Source organism: Dendropsophus ebraccatus, chromosome 3 (assembly GCF_027789765.1).
Source record: "Dendropsophus ebraccatus isolate aDenEbr1 chromosome 3, aDenEbr1.pat, whole genome shotgun sequence".
NCBI lineage: Eukaryota > Metazoa > Chordata > Amphibia > Anura > Hylidae > Dendropsophus > Dendropsophus ebraccatus.
Window position 1 is genome coordinate 106,679,749 of NC_091456.1, and position 16,442 is coordinate 106,696,190.

At 38.9% G+C, this 16,442-nt stretch overlaps 1 protein-coding gene across 1 annotated transcript in view; it reads left to right on the top strand.

The window, feature by feature from the left end:
- APC2 (APC regulator of WNT signaling pathway 2) overlaps positions 1–16,231 on the top strand; it is a 31,853-nt gene extending 15,622 nt beyond the window's left edge. The window contains exons 7-15 of the mRNA XM_069963512.1: positions 1,591–1,697; positions 2,657–2,720; positions 2,848–3,226; positions 3,834–3,923; positions 4,146–4,285; positions 8,382–8,459; positions 8,553–8,669; positions 8,777–8,991; positions 10,075–16,231. Of these exons, the coding sequence (XP_069819613.1) occupies positions 1,591–1,697; positions 2,657–2,720; positions 2,848–3,226; positions 3,834–3,923; positions 4,146–4,285; positions 8,382–8,459; positions 8,553–8,669; positions 8,777–8,991; positions 10,075–15,223 (6,339 nt within the window). The 3' untranslated portion in view covers positions 15,224–16,231. The remainder of the gene's footprint in view (positions 1–1,590; positions 1,698–2,656; positions 2,721–2,847; positions 3,227–3,833; positions 3,924–4,145; positions 4,286–8,381; positions 8,460–8,552; positions 8,670–8,776; positions 8,992–10,074) is intronic.
- The last annotated feature ends 211 nt before the right edge of the window (positions 16,232–16,442 follow it).

The window sequence follows — 16,442 nt, forward strand, 5'->3', positions numbered from 1 at the left end:
AAATCATGTTATGAGTTATGTTTTCTGGTGCTGTATTTATAAATTCTGTTATGAGCTTGGCTCTAGTGCATTCATTCTGCGGGAGGAAGAGCAGATGAAGAAGAGCAGCAGCAGGCCACTCAGGGACATAGGAGTGGACCATCCCTGGATTGAGCTGATTTCAGCCACTAAATAGAGTTGGAGAGCATGCATGATCCTGAAACAGGCATAAACCTTTTAGAGTAGGATGAAGAAACGGTGTACAGTCTGCTAAAAGCTGGATAGTTGGTTGATGGAAAGTGTCATTAAATTTTCATAAACAGCCACTTAGCTGAAGCCTTTGCAGCCAGGTTATTTTAAGCAATTACAGTGGAAGAAAAAAAGCTAATAAATATTACTACTACTTGGCCTCAGGGTGTCTTGGTTCTTATATATGTGAGAAATGCAATATTAGATATAGATGATGACTCTCTCCTTTCTGTCTGCAGTATTAATTATATGGGAACACAATGTAATACAGTACCTGTGATACAAGAATTTCTGCATATATTGACTAGAATGGAAAGCTACAGTGATGCTCTCAGAATTTATTAGAAAATGAATAAAATTGCAATTTCAGAATTTACTATCATTACCCAAGGCATTCACATTATCTGAAGGAAAGTTTTGGACAGGTGTTCAGAAGTTTAATGTCATTAAAGCCATATAACTGGCCTCACTTTGTAGCATCTGTCGTGTTATACACAGGCTTCCTTAAGAAAAGAAAAAAAGTAGATTGTGTCATACTTTTTAAGATCCTGTTCTATGGAGTAATAGTGCAGTGGTCTGCACTGTTCCATCCAGCAGATAAGCCGAAGCGACCTTATGGAAACCACATGGCTCCATTGGGTGACTGGGGTCTATGAATACATTTGCCTGTAAAAATTAGTTGTGTTGCTGAAGAACAATAAGCACCCAGGAAATTTTTTTTAATTATTCCAGACAAACCAAACAAATACTAACACATATGAAAATGTGCAGCTTACTTCACATTCCTACCATAAGATTTTCAAATGTATTTTTTTAAACATGTTTTATGGAAGGCAATGGGCACACCAGATGAGACAGAATATCTAAAAGAGTATGGACTGATGGTAAGCATTTTATTAAACAGAAATATTCAACTATATCACAATATAAAAATCTAATAATTTTACTATACTTTATCTAATAATAATAATAATAATAATAATAATAATAATAATAATAATAATAATAATAATAAACACTTGTGAGACTGTAGCCTAACACCCCTATAATATTGGAGGGACAATATGGCCCTATAGACTTCTGTGTGGTCTACAGTTGCTAAAAAAACTAATATTTTTCTGGACATAATAGATACATGTGATAGAAATTTATAGTATTTATATATTATGATATAAATATACATTATGCATACATGTTTCTCAAAATTCAATAGTTAGATTTAAACAATTTTATATAACATGATGCAAGTAGGAACCCTTACAGTAAGTGTGTACATTTTTCACACTGATGCCATTTATCTACCATTTATGAAGACCAATGCCATAATCATATATTATTTTTACTTATATTTCTCTCTGGCAGATTCGAGCATCCCGTGTAGAGCAGATTGAACAGCAACTCGAAGAAATGCGAAAAACTGAAAACCAAGAACACTCTACAGAGGTAGAAGAACCATTACAGGATGATGCATTATGTTCTGCTACATAGGTTAAAGGGTTTTCCCGTAGGATAAGTTTTACCATGGTCATTAATGCATGGATGTCTAGGTCACAATAAAGCAACATTCCTCTTCACCTTCTATAATGCTATATTTTTTCACCTACAGGCCTGGTTGGGGTCTTTTTGCAGCATTATCAATAGTTTTTATTGATGACACATTGGTGCACATGGGAGTTTTTGATAGCTTTTTATTATTTTTTTCTGATATATAATTGATGTTTTTTAAAATTATACATCAGAAAAAAATTAAGAGCTATTATAAATTCTTTTTTACACCAATATGATATCAATAAAAACTATAGTTCATGGCGTAAAAAATGACACCCCAACCAGCCCTGTAGGTGGAAAACTAAAAGCAATATAGCTCTTATAAGGTGAGGAGGAACACTACTTCAATGTGATCTGACCATCCTTGCATTAATGACCTGTGGTCATGAAAGGGTTAAAAGCTTTATAGAAAAAGGTGGACCTTTTCCCTCTGATGGTTTATGCAACGCACCATCATTCTGCAACATGAAGACCCATGCCCAGATATAAAGAATGTCAACATGATCATAAGCATGGTTTCTACCTCTTATGTTCATTTTGTTGTGACCAAGAAGTTAGAAACTCTGGTTCCAATTATTTAAAACAGGGATGGGGAACCTTCCACCCTCCAGCTGTTGCAAAACTACAATTCCCATCACGGCTGCAGCAGCTGGAGGGACGAAGGCTCCCAGTCCCTGATTTACTAAAAGGAACAAAGCTGTGGAAATTTGCTGTGGAAGTTAGACTCTAGTTTCCAATTCCAATCGTTGTCTGCGTCTATGTTGTACGACCTTAGTACCAGTAGTATGACCTTGCATTCAAATTGAACACTACCGCAGTTCATCTAATGTATGTCATTTCATATACATTTTTCTTAGACTTGTGTAAGCCATGAACCTACAGAGAAAATTTTGACAGAGAGCACCATCCCAGCTGAGGACACTTCTGGTCAACCAGAAAACAAGGTAACAGTATAATAATAGCTGAAATATTACATCTTTAAGAGTAAATGCTTCTACTAAACTGTGAACTTCTTTGTGCGCAGTAATAAATTGTAATTGCTAGTAATACAATACCTACCTTTCCTTGCAGATTGAGGTTGTGTTTTGGCTTTTGTCCATGTTAGCTACACGCGATAAAGATGACATGTCACGAACTTTGCTGGCCATGTCCAGCTCACAGGACAGTTGTCAGGCGATGCGTAGATCTGGCTGTCTTCCATTACTACTCCAGATCCTGCATGAAACAGAGCGAGATGGAAAGACACTGGAATCCCAGAGTTTTAAAGATGCTCGCATGCGAGCAAATGCTGCACTCCATAATGTCATCTTCTCCCAACCAGATGAGGGACAAGCCAAAAAGGAGATGAGAGTCCTTCATATTCTGGAACAGATACGTTCATACAACGAGACCTGTTGGGATTGGATGCTGAGCCATGAGCTGCAGGATGGTGTGCATGACAGTAGCCCAGGTATATGTAAATGTATTCCAGGTAACCTGTAAGTAAGATCATGCTGATTTTACCAGACACGTCCATTAGCATACAGCCGTAGCAGTCACTATGGGGCCCTGAGGTAATGGTGGTTGATTGTCAATAGGTGGTGGGCCCCTTCTCATTTTGCTGTGGGGTCCTATTCATTCTAATTATGCCCCTGGACGGACCCTTTAATGAGCTAGGTTTAACCAGTTTTGAGTCGAATTTTATGCTGGGCAGCTACTTTATACTTTTACAGCCTTGCTCACTGTAATATACAGAAACATTATTTTGCCACAACTCTTCAGTGGTATTCAGCCCTATACCATTGAATATGCCTGTATATTTTAGTTGGTATTAAAAGTGCTCAATGGAACAGAAGAATGGGAGTTATATTTTAGGGAGCATAAATTTGCCAGTGTTGGAGACCTGGCCCTGTAGGAAGGCAATATGGCTATTTTTTTACTCATGAAGAAGTTTAATAATTTCGGAAATGTGAAAGGAAAGAATAGTAACTGGCTCTAATTAAGATGTGGCATCTTGCTATATTTGCTCAATTACAACACAACTGAAAAGTCACAGAAAGTCTTTGTTTCAGCTCCAGTGCCTGTGGAACCCCAGATCTGCCAAGCCAGCTGTGCCATCATGAAGTTATCATTTGATGAGGAATATAGAAGAGCAATGAATGAGCTAGGTAGGTATTTTAAATTAAACTAAATTAACCTTTAGAGCTCCCAAACACAATTGCACAAGCAGGTATCTATGGCTGTATCCATGTTCTCCAGGATTCTCTAGGGCTGCATCTAACTTTTTCAGCCATCGGCATTTAAATGTCGAGCATGCTCAAGTTGCGCTCATCTCTAATTGTAAAGCTTTATATCTTGCATTTTACTGTACATATTTCCTTTATTTTTAGGTGGTCTGCAAGCAATTGCAGAGCTTCTAGAGGTAGACTACCAGATGCATCATATGAACAATGATCCCCTAAGCTTGGCCTTGCGGCGCTATGCGGGAATGGCACTTACTAATCTCACTTTTGGGGATGTTGTTAACAAGGTGAGAAGTATAACTTACACTTAACTCTCGCATGATTGCAAATCTCTGCTATAAAACTTTAATAATTATACTAAAGACATGCATTAGTAATCTTATTCATACAATTGGCAATTATATATTTCTGGCTGTATATAGTCACCAATAGAGCATTTTAAAGATTTGAAGAAAACTGAATGGAGTTCCAGCACCAAATATTCCTTAATAGGGTAAAGTTAAAATGAGTTCAGAATGTTGGCATAGAAAGTAGACTTACAATCTTGACATAAATTGTTGGGATATAATATTAACATAGAAGGTAAGCTAAGAATGTTGGCATAGAATCTAGGCTTAGAAAGTTGACGTTGATTGTTGGCATAAACTGTTGACACACAATGTTGGTGTAGAACATGGGTCTCCAAACTGCAGCCCTCCAGCTGTTGCAAAACCAAATTTCCCATCATGCCGGACAACTAAGCGTTTAGATTTGGCAGTACAGGCATAATGGGAAATACATGATGTAGAATGTAGGCATAGAATGTAAGCTTAGAATGTTGGCATAGCATATAGTCTTAAAATGTTGGCATAAAATGTTGGAATAGAAAGTTGACAAAGAATGTTGGTGTAGAATATTACAAAACAATGTTGGCATAAAATGTTTACATAGATGGTAGGCTTAGAATGTTGGTATATAATGTAGGTTTAGATTGTTGACATACAGTGTAGGCTTAGAATGTTGTGACAGAATGTTGGCATCAAATATAGGCCTAAAATATTGGCATTTAATATATGCATAGAATGTAGGCTTAGAATGTTGACATAAAGACCCAGATTTATCAAAGAGTGTAAACTGCCTACAGCAACCAATCACAGCTCCTCTTTCATTTTACCAGAGCTGAAAGCAGAGCTGTAATTGGTTGATGTGGGCAGATTACACCAGTGCATATTTTACACCTTTTTAAATCTCCCTCAAAATGTTGACATACAATGTTGGCATATAATGTTGGCAAATAATGACAAATAGGACAAAATAAAAGAAAAATTCGGTGTGCATAACTATTCAGCCCCCTAAATTTCTATGAGCTTTCCACATTTAGCCACCGGGATTTTTGACCATTTCTCAAGGCAAAACTGCTCTAACGCCTTCAAATTAGATAGTTTCCGCTTACTGAACAACAATCTTGAAATCTGGCCCCAGATTCTCAATTAGATTATGGTGTGCGCGTTGGCTAGGCCATACTAATACATTTACAAGTTTCCCCTTAAACTACTTGAGTGTTAGTTTAGCAGTATGCAAATATCCCTGTATCCAGCACCATCCATCTTCCCCTCGACTCACGACGAGTTTCTAAGTCCCTGCTGTTGAAAAACATCACCATGTTTTACTGTGGGGATGGTGTTCTTAAGGTGATAAAATGTATTGTTTTTGGAGGAGATTTATCAAACTGGTATAAAGTAGAATTTTCTTAGTTGCCTCACGCAACCAGATGCCACCATTTTTCAATGAATCTGTGTGGAATGAAAGGTGTAATCTGATTGGTTGCTAGGGGTAACTTTACATCAGTTTGATAAATCTCCCTGAAAGTATTTTCCTTGGTGGTGAAAAGTTAAATTTTAGTCTAATCCTACCAGAACACATTCCTCTATCTCTTCTCCCACATGCCCTTTGACAAACTCAAAACAAGCCCTCTTATATTTATCTGTAGGTAAAGTCTTTTTTCTGACCACTTTTTCATAAAGCCCAGCTCTATGAAGTTTTCTGCTAGACAGATACTCTAGTCTATGCTTGGGAACTCTGCATTCTACTGAGTTAGGCTGCATTCACACGTCCGAAAATTTACCGGATCTACGGACGGTGAATGCATGCAATGGATTGTTTCCCCGCCCGGCATGATGTGTCAATATCATGCCTGTAGTGGGGAAACTTTTTGAATTGCAGTGGCCCTGTTATGACACTTAGGTTGAATTCGTACATCCATGATATATGGTCTGTAAGCTAGATAGACTGTACTTTCACCTCTTACAGGTCTCCCTGCATCATAATTCATTATGATGCAGTAAGCTCCGGAAAGGCTAGAGCAGTACACTGCTGAACTAACATGGCTGTTTCAGTACAATACTGTAGTGTTTTAACTGTTCCCAAGCTCACTGTACCATTATGATGCAGAGTCTCCTGTAGAGTTGAGTCCATGATATGCAATCAGCATATAAACTGTATATCATCTGTATTTCATGGATGTGTATATGCAGCCTTAGGCTCACACTACGTATATTTCAGTCAGTATTGTGGTCCTCATATTGCAACCAAAACCAGGAGTGGATTAAAAACACAGAAAGGATCTGTTCACACAATGGTGAAATTGAGTGGATGGCCGCCATATAACAGTAAATAACTGCCATTATTTCAATATAACAGCCGTTGTTTTAAAATAACAGCAAATATTTACCATTAAATGGCGGCCATCCCCTCAATTTCAACATTGTGTGAACAGATCTTTTCTGTGTTTTCAATCCACTCCTGGTTTTGGTTGCAATATGAGGACCACAATACTGACTGAAATTTACGTAGTGTGAACCCAGCCTTAGATTTCACACAGTTTGACGTTATTTCACTAAGCATGTGACTTCTGAAGAAAATGGGTTTTAGCAAAAGAGGTAAATACATATTACGCCATGCGCCATATGGTTGTTACGATTTCAATGATATGTAACATGCATAACTTTTATATTATTTTATATTTATTAATAGAGATCAATGCTGTGTATATAATAGAGCACCGATCCATCAGATCGGTGCTCTATTATAATGGTCTGCAGCAGACGATCTAAATAGATTGCCGAGCCACGTCATTCCGACTCAGTACACCGGATCTCCCCCCCCCCCGATCGCATCGCAGGGGGGAGATCCAGCCACTAGACACCAGGGAGAGGGGGACACAAGACAGTTAGAGGCAGCTGTCATGTTTGACAACTGCATCTAACTGTCCTAATTAGGGGCCGCGCCATGGCACCGCTCTGAACCACCCCAGGAAGGGCTTAATCAGCGGCGAATTGCCGCCCCGGTTCTTGCACTCAATGCCGGCCTTTTCCCGAGCACCAACCCAGAGCACTGGAACTGGAATAAAAAATTGGAATAACCCCTATTTTCTCAAAAAAGTTGCATAAAAATTGAATAAAAAGTGATCAAAAAGGCACATTTAGGCAAAAGTGGTACTGATTAAAAACTACAGATCATCGTGCAAAAATTGGACCTCACACAGCAGACTAAAACATACAGAAAGCTAGAGAGGTCATGAGAAAAAATTTAGGCACATTCATTTTTAAAAAAAGTAAAATTAATGAAAAGCTACAAAAATTGGGTGTCGTTCTAATTGCACTAACCTGAAGAATATGGATAACAAGTCAGTTTACCAAACTTCTGGTGACAACCCTCTGGATGGACCAACCCACAGTGAAAATGATAAAGATAGTGACTCTTCTATGGAAATTCTTGAAGGTGATGGCTGCACTATTGGTGATTAGAGAAAACAGACAGGTCTAAAGGACTTGACACATATAGAAACGCTTTCAATGCCTCTAATCCCTTTGCTATTCTTCTGACAAAATCGGAGAGGTATTTTTCTGCATGAAGCCTTGCCATCTAGAAATAAAGATATGACTCCATCTAGCTCCTCAGAAAAATGGCAATCATTGTAATTGTACTGACATGAGGAATATAGATAACATGCCAGTTTTACCGTAGAGTGAGCGGCAAGGCTTTTAAAAGGTGAGGAGTAAAAAACAAAAAAGACCAAAAATGAAAATTGGCTGCTAATTAAAGGGGTTATCCAGTGCTACAAAAACATGGCCACTTTCCCCCCTACTGTTGTCTCCAGTTCAGGTGTGGTTTGCAATTAAGCTCCATTTACTTCAATGGAACTGAGCTTCAAAACCCCACCCAAACTGGAGACCACAGTAGGGGAGAAGTGGCCATGTTTTTGTGGCACTGGATAACCCCTTTAAGGGGTGATATAACAACAAGGGTATTAAAATACAGAATTATGAAATTGTACAGATAGAACAACTAAGCACAAATAACTGAAAGGTTCATAATGTTTTATTGATTACTGTCTTGAAATAGGCCACCCTGTGCTCCCGACGTGGCTGTATGCAGGCAATTGTGGCTTACTTGGCTTCGGAGAGTGAGGAACTTCAGCAGGTACATTTTTGTATACCCTGCATGCATGATTAATCCAAAATACTACAGTGAGTACTTCTGTGCAGTTTTACCTGTAAATTTTGTTTACTCCAGGTGGCATCAAGTATCTTGAGGAATTTGTCGTGGCGAGCAGATATCAACAGTAAAAAGATTCTGCGTGAGATAGGCAGTGTTGTCAGTTTAATGCAGTGTGCATTACATGCCAACAAGGTAAGAAAGTGGTCAAGAAGAACTGTGTCTTATATATCAAATTTAGCACAATTCTGTAAATTCAGTGATTTTTACAGCTTTTTTTTTCTTAAATATATATATTTTAGGAGTCTACACTAAAAAGTGTATTGAGCGCCCTGTGGAATTTGTCTGCACATAGCACTGAGAACAAGGCATCTGTCTGTTCCGTTGAGGGGTCACTTGGTTTTTTGGTGAGCACCCTGACTTACAAGTGTCAGAGCAACTCATTATCCATCATAGAAAGTGGAGGCGGTATCCTTAGGAATGTATCCAGTCTGATTGCCACACATGATGACTACAGGTAAAGACTAATATTTTTCTCTTCTGTTTGTCCCATATATTTTAAATTTTAGTCCACTTGCATTGTGAAATTATGTTTTATTTTTTCTCATACTGACACGCTGCTGTTTCTTAGTTATATGCACTCTGCAAAAGCTCTGACCTTTAAAGAAAACTAGCAACATGTGCACTGAAAGTGCTTAGAACAGCATAAACTGTAAATACTGTCCTTGTGTTAACCACTAACCAACACTTGGTAACTCTTCTTTATCTATTCCTGCAAATGGTCATAAAATGATGTTCCCTTGTGGCCTATGGCAGAGCTGTACCAATGGAGCACTGCTCTAATGGATCTGCGCAGGACCTGTACAGAAGAACATACACTGCATTGATCTGTATGAGCAATCATGCAATTGCTTATACAAGTCCCCTAGTGCAGTGTTTTCAGTCCTCAGCCACCCCCAACAGGTCATGATTTGAAGATCTCCCTAGTATGCCCCTAGATGCCCCTAGATGATATAATTATATCTTTAAATCATGACATGTTGGAGGTACTTGGGACTATAGTTGAGAAACATTGCCCTCGAAGGACTACAAAAGTTTATAAAAAATAAAATGGTTTTAAAAAAAATACATTAATCACACAATAAAAAATTAAAACCATCCCCTTTTCCCATTTTCAAGAAAAAAAATCCCATATATACTTAAATGGTAAAGATAAAAAAACAACAGAATATGGTACAACCAATAAGCCTCTGTAGATGGAAAAATTTAAGAGTTAGGACTCCAAGAATGAAAAAATGAGAATTTAAAAATGAAAATTGGTCTGGTCCTGAAGGGGTTAAAAACCTATCATTTGGTTTTACACTGTTGTTGATTGTATCACAAAGAAATAGGATCTGGCCATGTGCTACATATTATTGTTTTAGTTTTTTTATAAATCTTTTAAGCCAAATAAGTAAAATACAAGTTCAATCAATAAAAAGCAGATACACTTTTTCACCACCTTTAGACTTATAACTTTATTAATGTTCATTAGGCTTAATAAATCTGTGCGTTAAAAGAGACTATGTTTTAACAAGAATTTTTTTATTTGGTTTTATAGGCAGATCCTGCGAGATCACAATTGTCTTCAGACTCTTCTGCAACATCTTAAATCTCACAGCTTGACCATTGTTAGCAATGCTTGTGGGACTCTGTGGAATCTGTCTGCTAGGTGTGCACAAGACCAGGAACTACTTTGGGATTTGGGAGGTGTTAGTATGCTGCGTAATCTTATCCATTCTAAGCACAAGATGATCGCCATGGGAAGTGCAGCAGCCCTGAGAAACTTGTTGGCACACAGACCACTAAAGTACAAGGATGCATCTGTTATCTCCCCAGGGTCTTGCATGCCATCCCTCTACATGAGAAAACAGAAAGCTCTAGAAGCTGAGCTGGATGCAAAGCACTTAGCTGAGACTTTTGACTCTATGGACAAGCAAGGGCTTAAATCTCAGCCAGTCAAGGGACCTTTACGGCACATAGAAAGTCTGGTGAAAGATTATGCATCTGATTCTGGCTGCTTTGATGATGATGAGATTCCAAACACATCTATCAGTGCAGATACAGGGAATGCCTCTGTACTTTCCATGTACTTTAACTCGTCCATGACCCAGGGACAGATTGTGCCAAGAACTGCCTCACTGAGAAGAGGTTTAGAGTCTGAAAAATCAGATGCCAATAAACATGAAGTAAAAAAGACTCAAGATGAGATCCTTGTCGAGAAACTGGCAACTTGTACAGCAACAAAAATAGAAAGACTGGTGGAAGACATTTCTACAATGCACACATCTTCAGATGATAGCTTCAGCCTTAGTTCTGAGGACCACTGTATTGATTGGCCCTATGGTTCAGATGAGCTGCATGAGGGCAGAGCTCAGTCATGTTCTCCTTGCAGACATTCTGACAACAGTGGAATGATGAGAAGAGAAAACTTAAGTCGGGCTCAAGCACTTTTGCGCTTGAAAACAGCTTACACCAGCCTTTCTAATGACAGTCTAAACAGTGGTAGCACAAGTGATGGATACTGTCCAAAAGAACATATGAGACCATGTAGCAGAGCTGCTTTACTGGATTATAAGGAAGAGCTTCAAAGGTATCAGAAACGTCCAAGTCGTCTTGATCTAAAAAATGTACTGGTTATTAAACCAGAGAGAAATGACCACAGTGAAGATCAACAAGGGCAGCCTAGAGAAGATCAAAATGATCTCTATGATCAGAGAAAAAGACTTAAAAATATGGATAGCATTGACAAAAAGGATGGTGAAGTAGTAGATAATTCCAGTAACAAACTTACAGGAGAAACATTGGTGCATACTATAAAGCTATCCCCATCTTATAAGCACATTTCGGGTATTGACAATTTAGCAAAGAATGGGTCTGGATTACCTGTCAACATTTTTCAGCAGGCTCTTACTATGAAGAAGAAAGCATGGATGCATCAATCACAGAATTCTGATAGCCTTTCAAAGGCTTTAGATAAGGCCTCTGTTCACTCTTCCTCAAATGGAGAGCAGGAATCACTGCAAAAGTATGCAATAGAAGGCACTCCAATATGTTTTTCCCGATGTAGCTCCCTTTCTTCTCTTTCTTCTGGGGACAATCTTCTGGAGGAACCAACCCGCAGTGAAAATGACATAGATAGTGACTCTTCTTTGGAAATTCTTGAAGATGGCTGCACTAGTGGAGATAAGAGAAAAACAGACAGATCTAAAGGACTTGAGAGAGATGGAAACGTCCTCAATGCCTCTCAGCCCATTGCTATTCCTTTGACAAAATCAGAGAAACATTTCCTGCATGATGTCTCGCCATCTAGAAATGAAGATATGACTCCATCTAGCTCCTCAGAAAACTACATTCAGGAGACACCATTAGTGATGAGCCGATGCAGTTCTGTCAGTTCTTTAGGTAGTTTTGAGAGCCCCTCTATTGCAAGTTCTATTCAAAGTGACCCTTGTAGTGAAATGATAAGTGGTACAATTAGTCCCAGTGAATTGCCAGACAGCCCTGGACAGACGATGCCACCAAGCAGGAGCAAAACACCAAGCTTTGACCCCAGTAACCACTTGGAAAAGGAGGCTAGCCAATTTAACATCCAATGGGAAAACAATGTAAAAAAATTCATGGAAATAACAGATTTCAAAGAGAGGTTTCAGATTCCCAAAGATATTGACTCAATGATTTATTTTACTGTTGAGAAGCCAACTGAAAACTTTTCATGTGCATCCAGTCTGAGCGCACTACCACTGCATGAACATTATATTCAAAAAGATGTTGAGCTCAAACTTATTCCACCATTTCCTGAGAAAAACAGTTTGAACTTTGTCGCGCATGAGAAACAGGGAGACAGTCGGGAAGAACGACTTCTAGGCTTTATGAAAAAGTCTGAGATGGAACTTGTTTCAGATGACGATATAGACATTTTAAAAGAATGCATCAACTCAGCAATGCCCCCTAGGTTGCGTAAAATGAAAACATCCGTGCTTTCTGGACACATTGTGAACTCTCAAACCAAAAAACCAATCCAGTTACCAGTATACATGTTAGTTCCAGCTCATACACAAGTAGCAGTAAATAAAAGCTTCCATACTAAAGACTTAATCAATGATGATTCTTCTTTCACTGACTCTGCAGAGGGAACCCCAGTAAACTTCTCTAGTGCTGCTTCTCTTAGTGATGAAACGCTTCAGTACTCTTTCAAAGAGGGCCAAGACAGACCTAGAAGCCGAATGGAAATTAGGGACTACGGAGCTAAGTTAGAAAGTCATTATCATACAGATGGAAGAAGACAATTTCCCCAAGAAAATAAAACTTTTACAGAAGAAAATAAAAATGTGTTCTATGTTGGCTCATCAAAGATGAGTAACAAAGCCAACAAACCATCAAGTTCTAGTTATATGCTGAAAACACGACAAAAAACAGATGTGGGTAGAAGCCTTGATACACCTTACAAACTTTCTTCTAACTATATTGAGAATATTGAAAGAGTTACTAGTTCTTCTACTCATCCAACAAGACTTGACATAAAACAAGGGGAAAATACTCATGGTACCTTTGCTTTTCAGTCATTTTGTCACACTACACCTACAGAAGAAGAAGTTTACTGCTTCTACGAAGATGACATTAAGATTACAAGTTTAAGCAAAGATTCTCCGAGAAAGAAACCAGAAGCATCAAAATCTCCACGAAAGAAATGTCAGTACCCTGAAATGCGAGAGTTTAAAGAATATGTTTTTGCTGGTAAAACTGGTAAAACTACTGGTAAGTTTAGTAATTTGATTGAGGATGAACCAATACCTTGCTATTCTCTCAGCTCTTCCATGAGCTCTCTTAGTGACCTTGAGCCTGGGTGTGTTCAAGAAATGATTGATAAACCTGTTAAACAGTCTTCAAGGCTACAAGTAAGGAAGCCTAGTAACCATGTTGGAAATTGTGACTCCTCACCAAGCCATACATCAGATGAAGAAAAGTGCAAAAGTTTAGTGATGCCTAGAAGGAGACGGCTGTCTGCTCGTAAAAGGAAGCAAAACCTTAGGCATAATGAGAACAAAGAGGAAATTCGGAATATAACTGAACGGAAAACAAAAGATGAAGATATGTCTGATCTAGACAGTGTGGACTGGGAAGCAATCAAAGAAGGTGCTAACTCCATAGTCAGCTGGATACATCAAGCAACTGCTTCTATATCCAGGGAATCATCAACTATTTCTGGGGGTCCTTCTTTAGACTCCCTTATGTCTAGCCCTTCTGTATCAGCCCGTCTGCCTTTATATGGTCAGCATAAACAAAACCAAGATAGATCTCTGCACTCTAAAATCTCTGGATCAAGCCAAAAGTCTAGCAGTAGTGAGGGATCAAGGAGCAATAGAGGAAGAAGGGCATTTAATCCCAGCCAAAAATTAAATTCCAACATCCCCACAGTCTACCGTGGAAGAACAGTGATCTACATGCCTGCACAAGAGAAAGTATCACCAACCAAGCAATCCTACCAGAATAATTTGCCTCAGGAACCCACCAGAGTCACAAACAGTATGCGTTCTAGAAGTCTTCATCGCTTAGGGAAATCTGGAGATATTGGAGTTGAAATGACTTTACCTAAAAGAAGTGCTACACCTCCAGCTCGCATTAGTACTGCTCCTTCTTGTAGCTCCTCAAGAAATTCCACCCCATCACAAAAAGCACAATCACCAATGACTCAAACATCTCCAAATTCAAAGGGTATAAGGAACTCTCAGGTTCCTGGCAATAAAACACAAAAGTCTCCTGTGCGAATTCCTTATATGAAAAAGCCAAGTCCTCGTGGTCCACCTGGTCCTTCACCCTTGGCTATAGAATCTGTTACTGTAAGTCCTCGACAGAGTCCTAGTAAAAGGCCCACTGCTCAAGGCAGCCGTCTTAACCAAGTGCGAAACAGCGAGTCAGAAAAATCTGGAATTCGGCGCCAGCTTACCTTCATCAAAGAATCTGCAGGAGGTATGAGACGTCAGCATTCTGACCTTTCTGTATCACAGCCACAGCACAGAGCTGCTCCTCGAACCAATGCAGCTTTACCTGCTGTTTTTCTCTGCTCCTCACGGTGTGAGGAGCTGAAGGTGCATAAGTCTTCAAAATCTAATATTCCTTCATCACCAAACAGACCTGGACGAAGAACAAGTTCTGAAAGTCCATCACGCTTACCTGTCAAAAATATGCCACAACCAACTGAACCTTTTAAAAGGTATTCTTCCTCTCCTCATATCAACCTTCCATGGTCAAGAGTAGAAAGTAAGGCAGGCCAGGGCATGTCAAAAACGGAAGGTACAAGAGTTCCAAGGATTGATAACCCTTCTGGTTCTGCCAGGGCAACTTGGAGACGGATAAGAGATGAAGATATCCCTCACATTTTGAGAAGCACCTTGCCTGCATGTGCTCTACCACTTTCAGAGGAGTCTATTGAGCCACGCAGAAAAACAAGTGATGCTGTAGTTCAGACAGAAGATTTCACTATAAACAAGAAAAACTCCAGCACCTCGCCCACAATAGAAAGCAGAAACAGAGCTGGAACGTCCACAGCAATACCAGAATCAGGGAAAGTAGCCTTAGGGGTAGTAAACTTACCTACAAGCAGGCACAGTTCTCCAAGTAGGGCAGCCAGAGTTACTCCATTTAATTATGTGCCAAGCCCTATTGTTACAGTCACAGAGGAAGCAGTAGGTAAGGTAACCAGTGAGTGATTGGTGATAAGGAGCAAGTCTGGTCTGGGCACTCTGGGTAATACCTGCACAGATCCATTGATTTTTATCAGATGTGCAGGATTTGGACACCTGACTTTGATTACTTGTTGCAGCCAACCCTCAAAATCAGTGCACCTTGAAAATGAACCACATGTATACCACCATCTCCTGGAGGTGGTTGCATCATAGACTTTTGATATCTTTTGGCACTTTATGGATACTAATAAACCTGCATATGTTCTAAAGGGCAATAAAACAACACCCCACCAGCCTACTGAAAGGCTTAATATGGAGGATTTGTTGTTCCTAAAAAAATATTCTACCACATATATTATTATACATATTAACTACACACCAAATTACAGACAGAAGCCAAAATTCTGCAGCCATGATACAATATGTGTTTGCCTTGTTTGTTCCTATTCCTGCTACTACAATCACAACTACAATCACACACAATAGAAAATCGGAAAATGCTTTAGGCAAAGCCTTAATCTAAATACAGACTGCATGTTCCTACAAAACCCTTTGTACATTGTAACAGCTTGAAAACATGGAGGCAAAAAGTGTGTGGCTGAAAGACATTTTAGCTTTAGCCCTGCAGAACAGTTCTTGCTTCAGTAAATCTTTTTTTACATTGCCAAATGAAAATTATTTTGAGTCACCATCACTGAGAGAGTAGCCGAGAAGCTGGAGAAGTACTAAACTTTGTACGTCAAACAATTTTTGCTCTTTTGTGTCACATAGATAGTTATGCCATGTGCCAATGTTTTAGAATTTATGTTAGCACTTGTAGAGACATTTATGTTCTATCTTTAAAAAGTCAAAGTCCTGTCCTACTTTATGGAAAACACATTTATCTTGCTTGGAGAGAAGGTAAGAGGGAATGATCCAGCTCCTTTCAATCTGCAAATCGATCAAAATTCTATAGTTCCTGCAGGACATTGCTTTAAATCTTGTTCTGGACATTTGATGCAGAAGGGAAGTGGTAAGAGCTTCACTTGTATTGTTAGCACAAAATGAGAGCTTTGCATCTCAGTATCTACATTTCAAGCTTTCTTTTATGAGTAGATGAAATGGCATTTTAGTTTATTTAATGTATGAAATGTAAAAATAAATATTGCAATTTATGAAATTTAAAGTGTAATGACTGTGTATACTTTCTCACTAGGCTACAAACATGTGGCCTGGGCTCTATTCATTTTCTATGGAGCTTAGC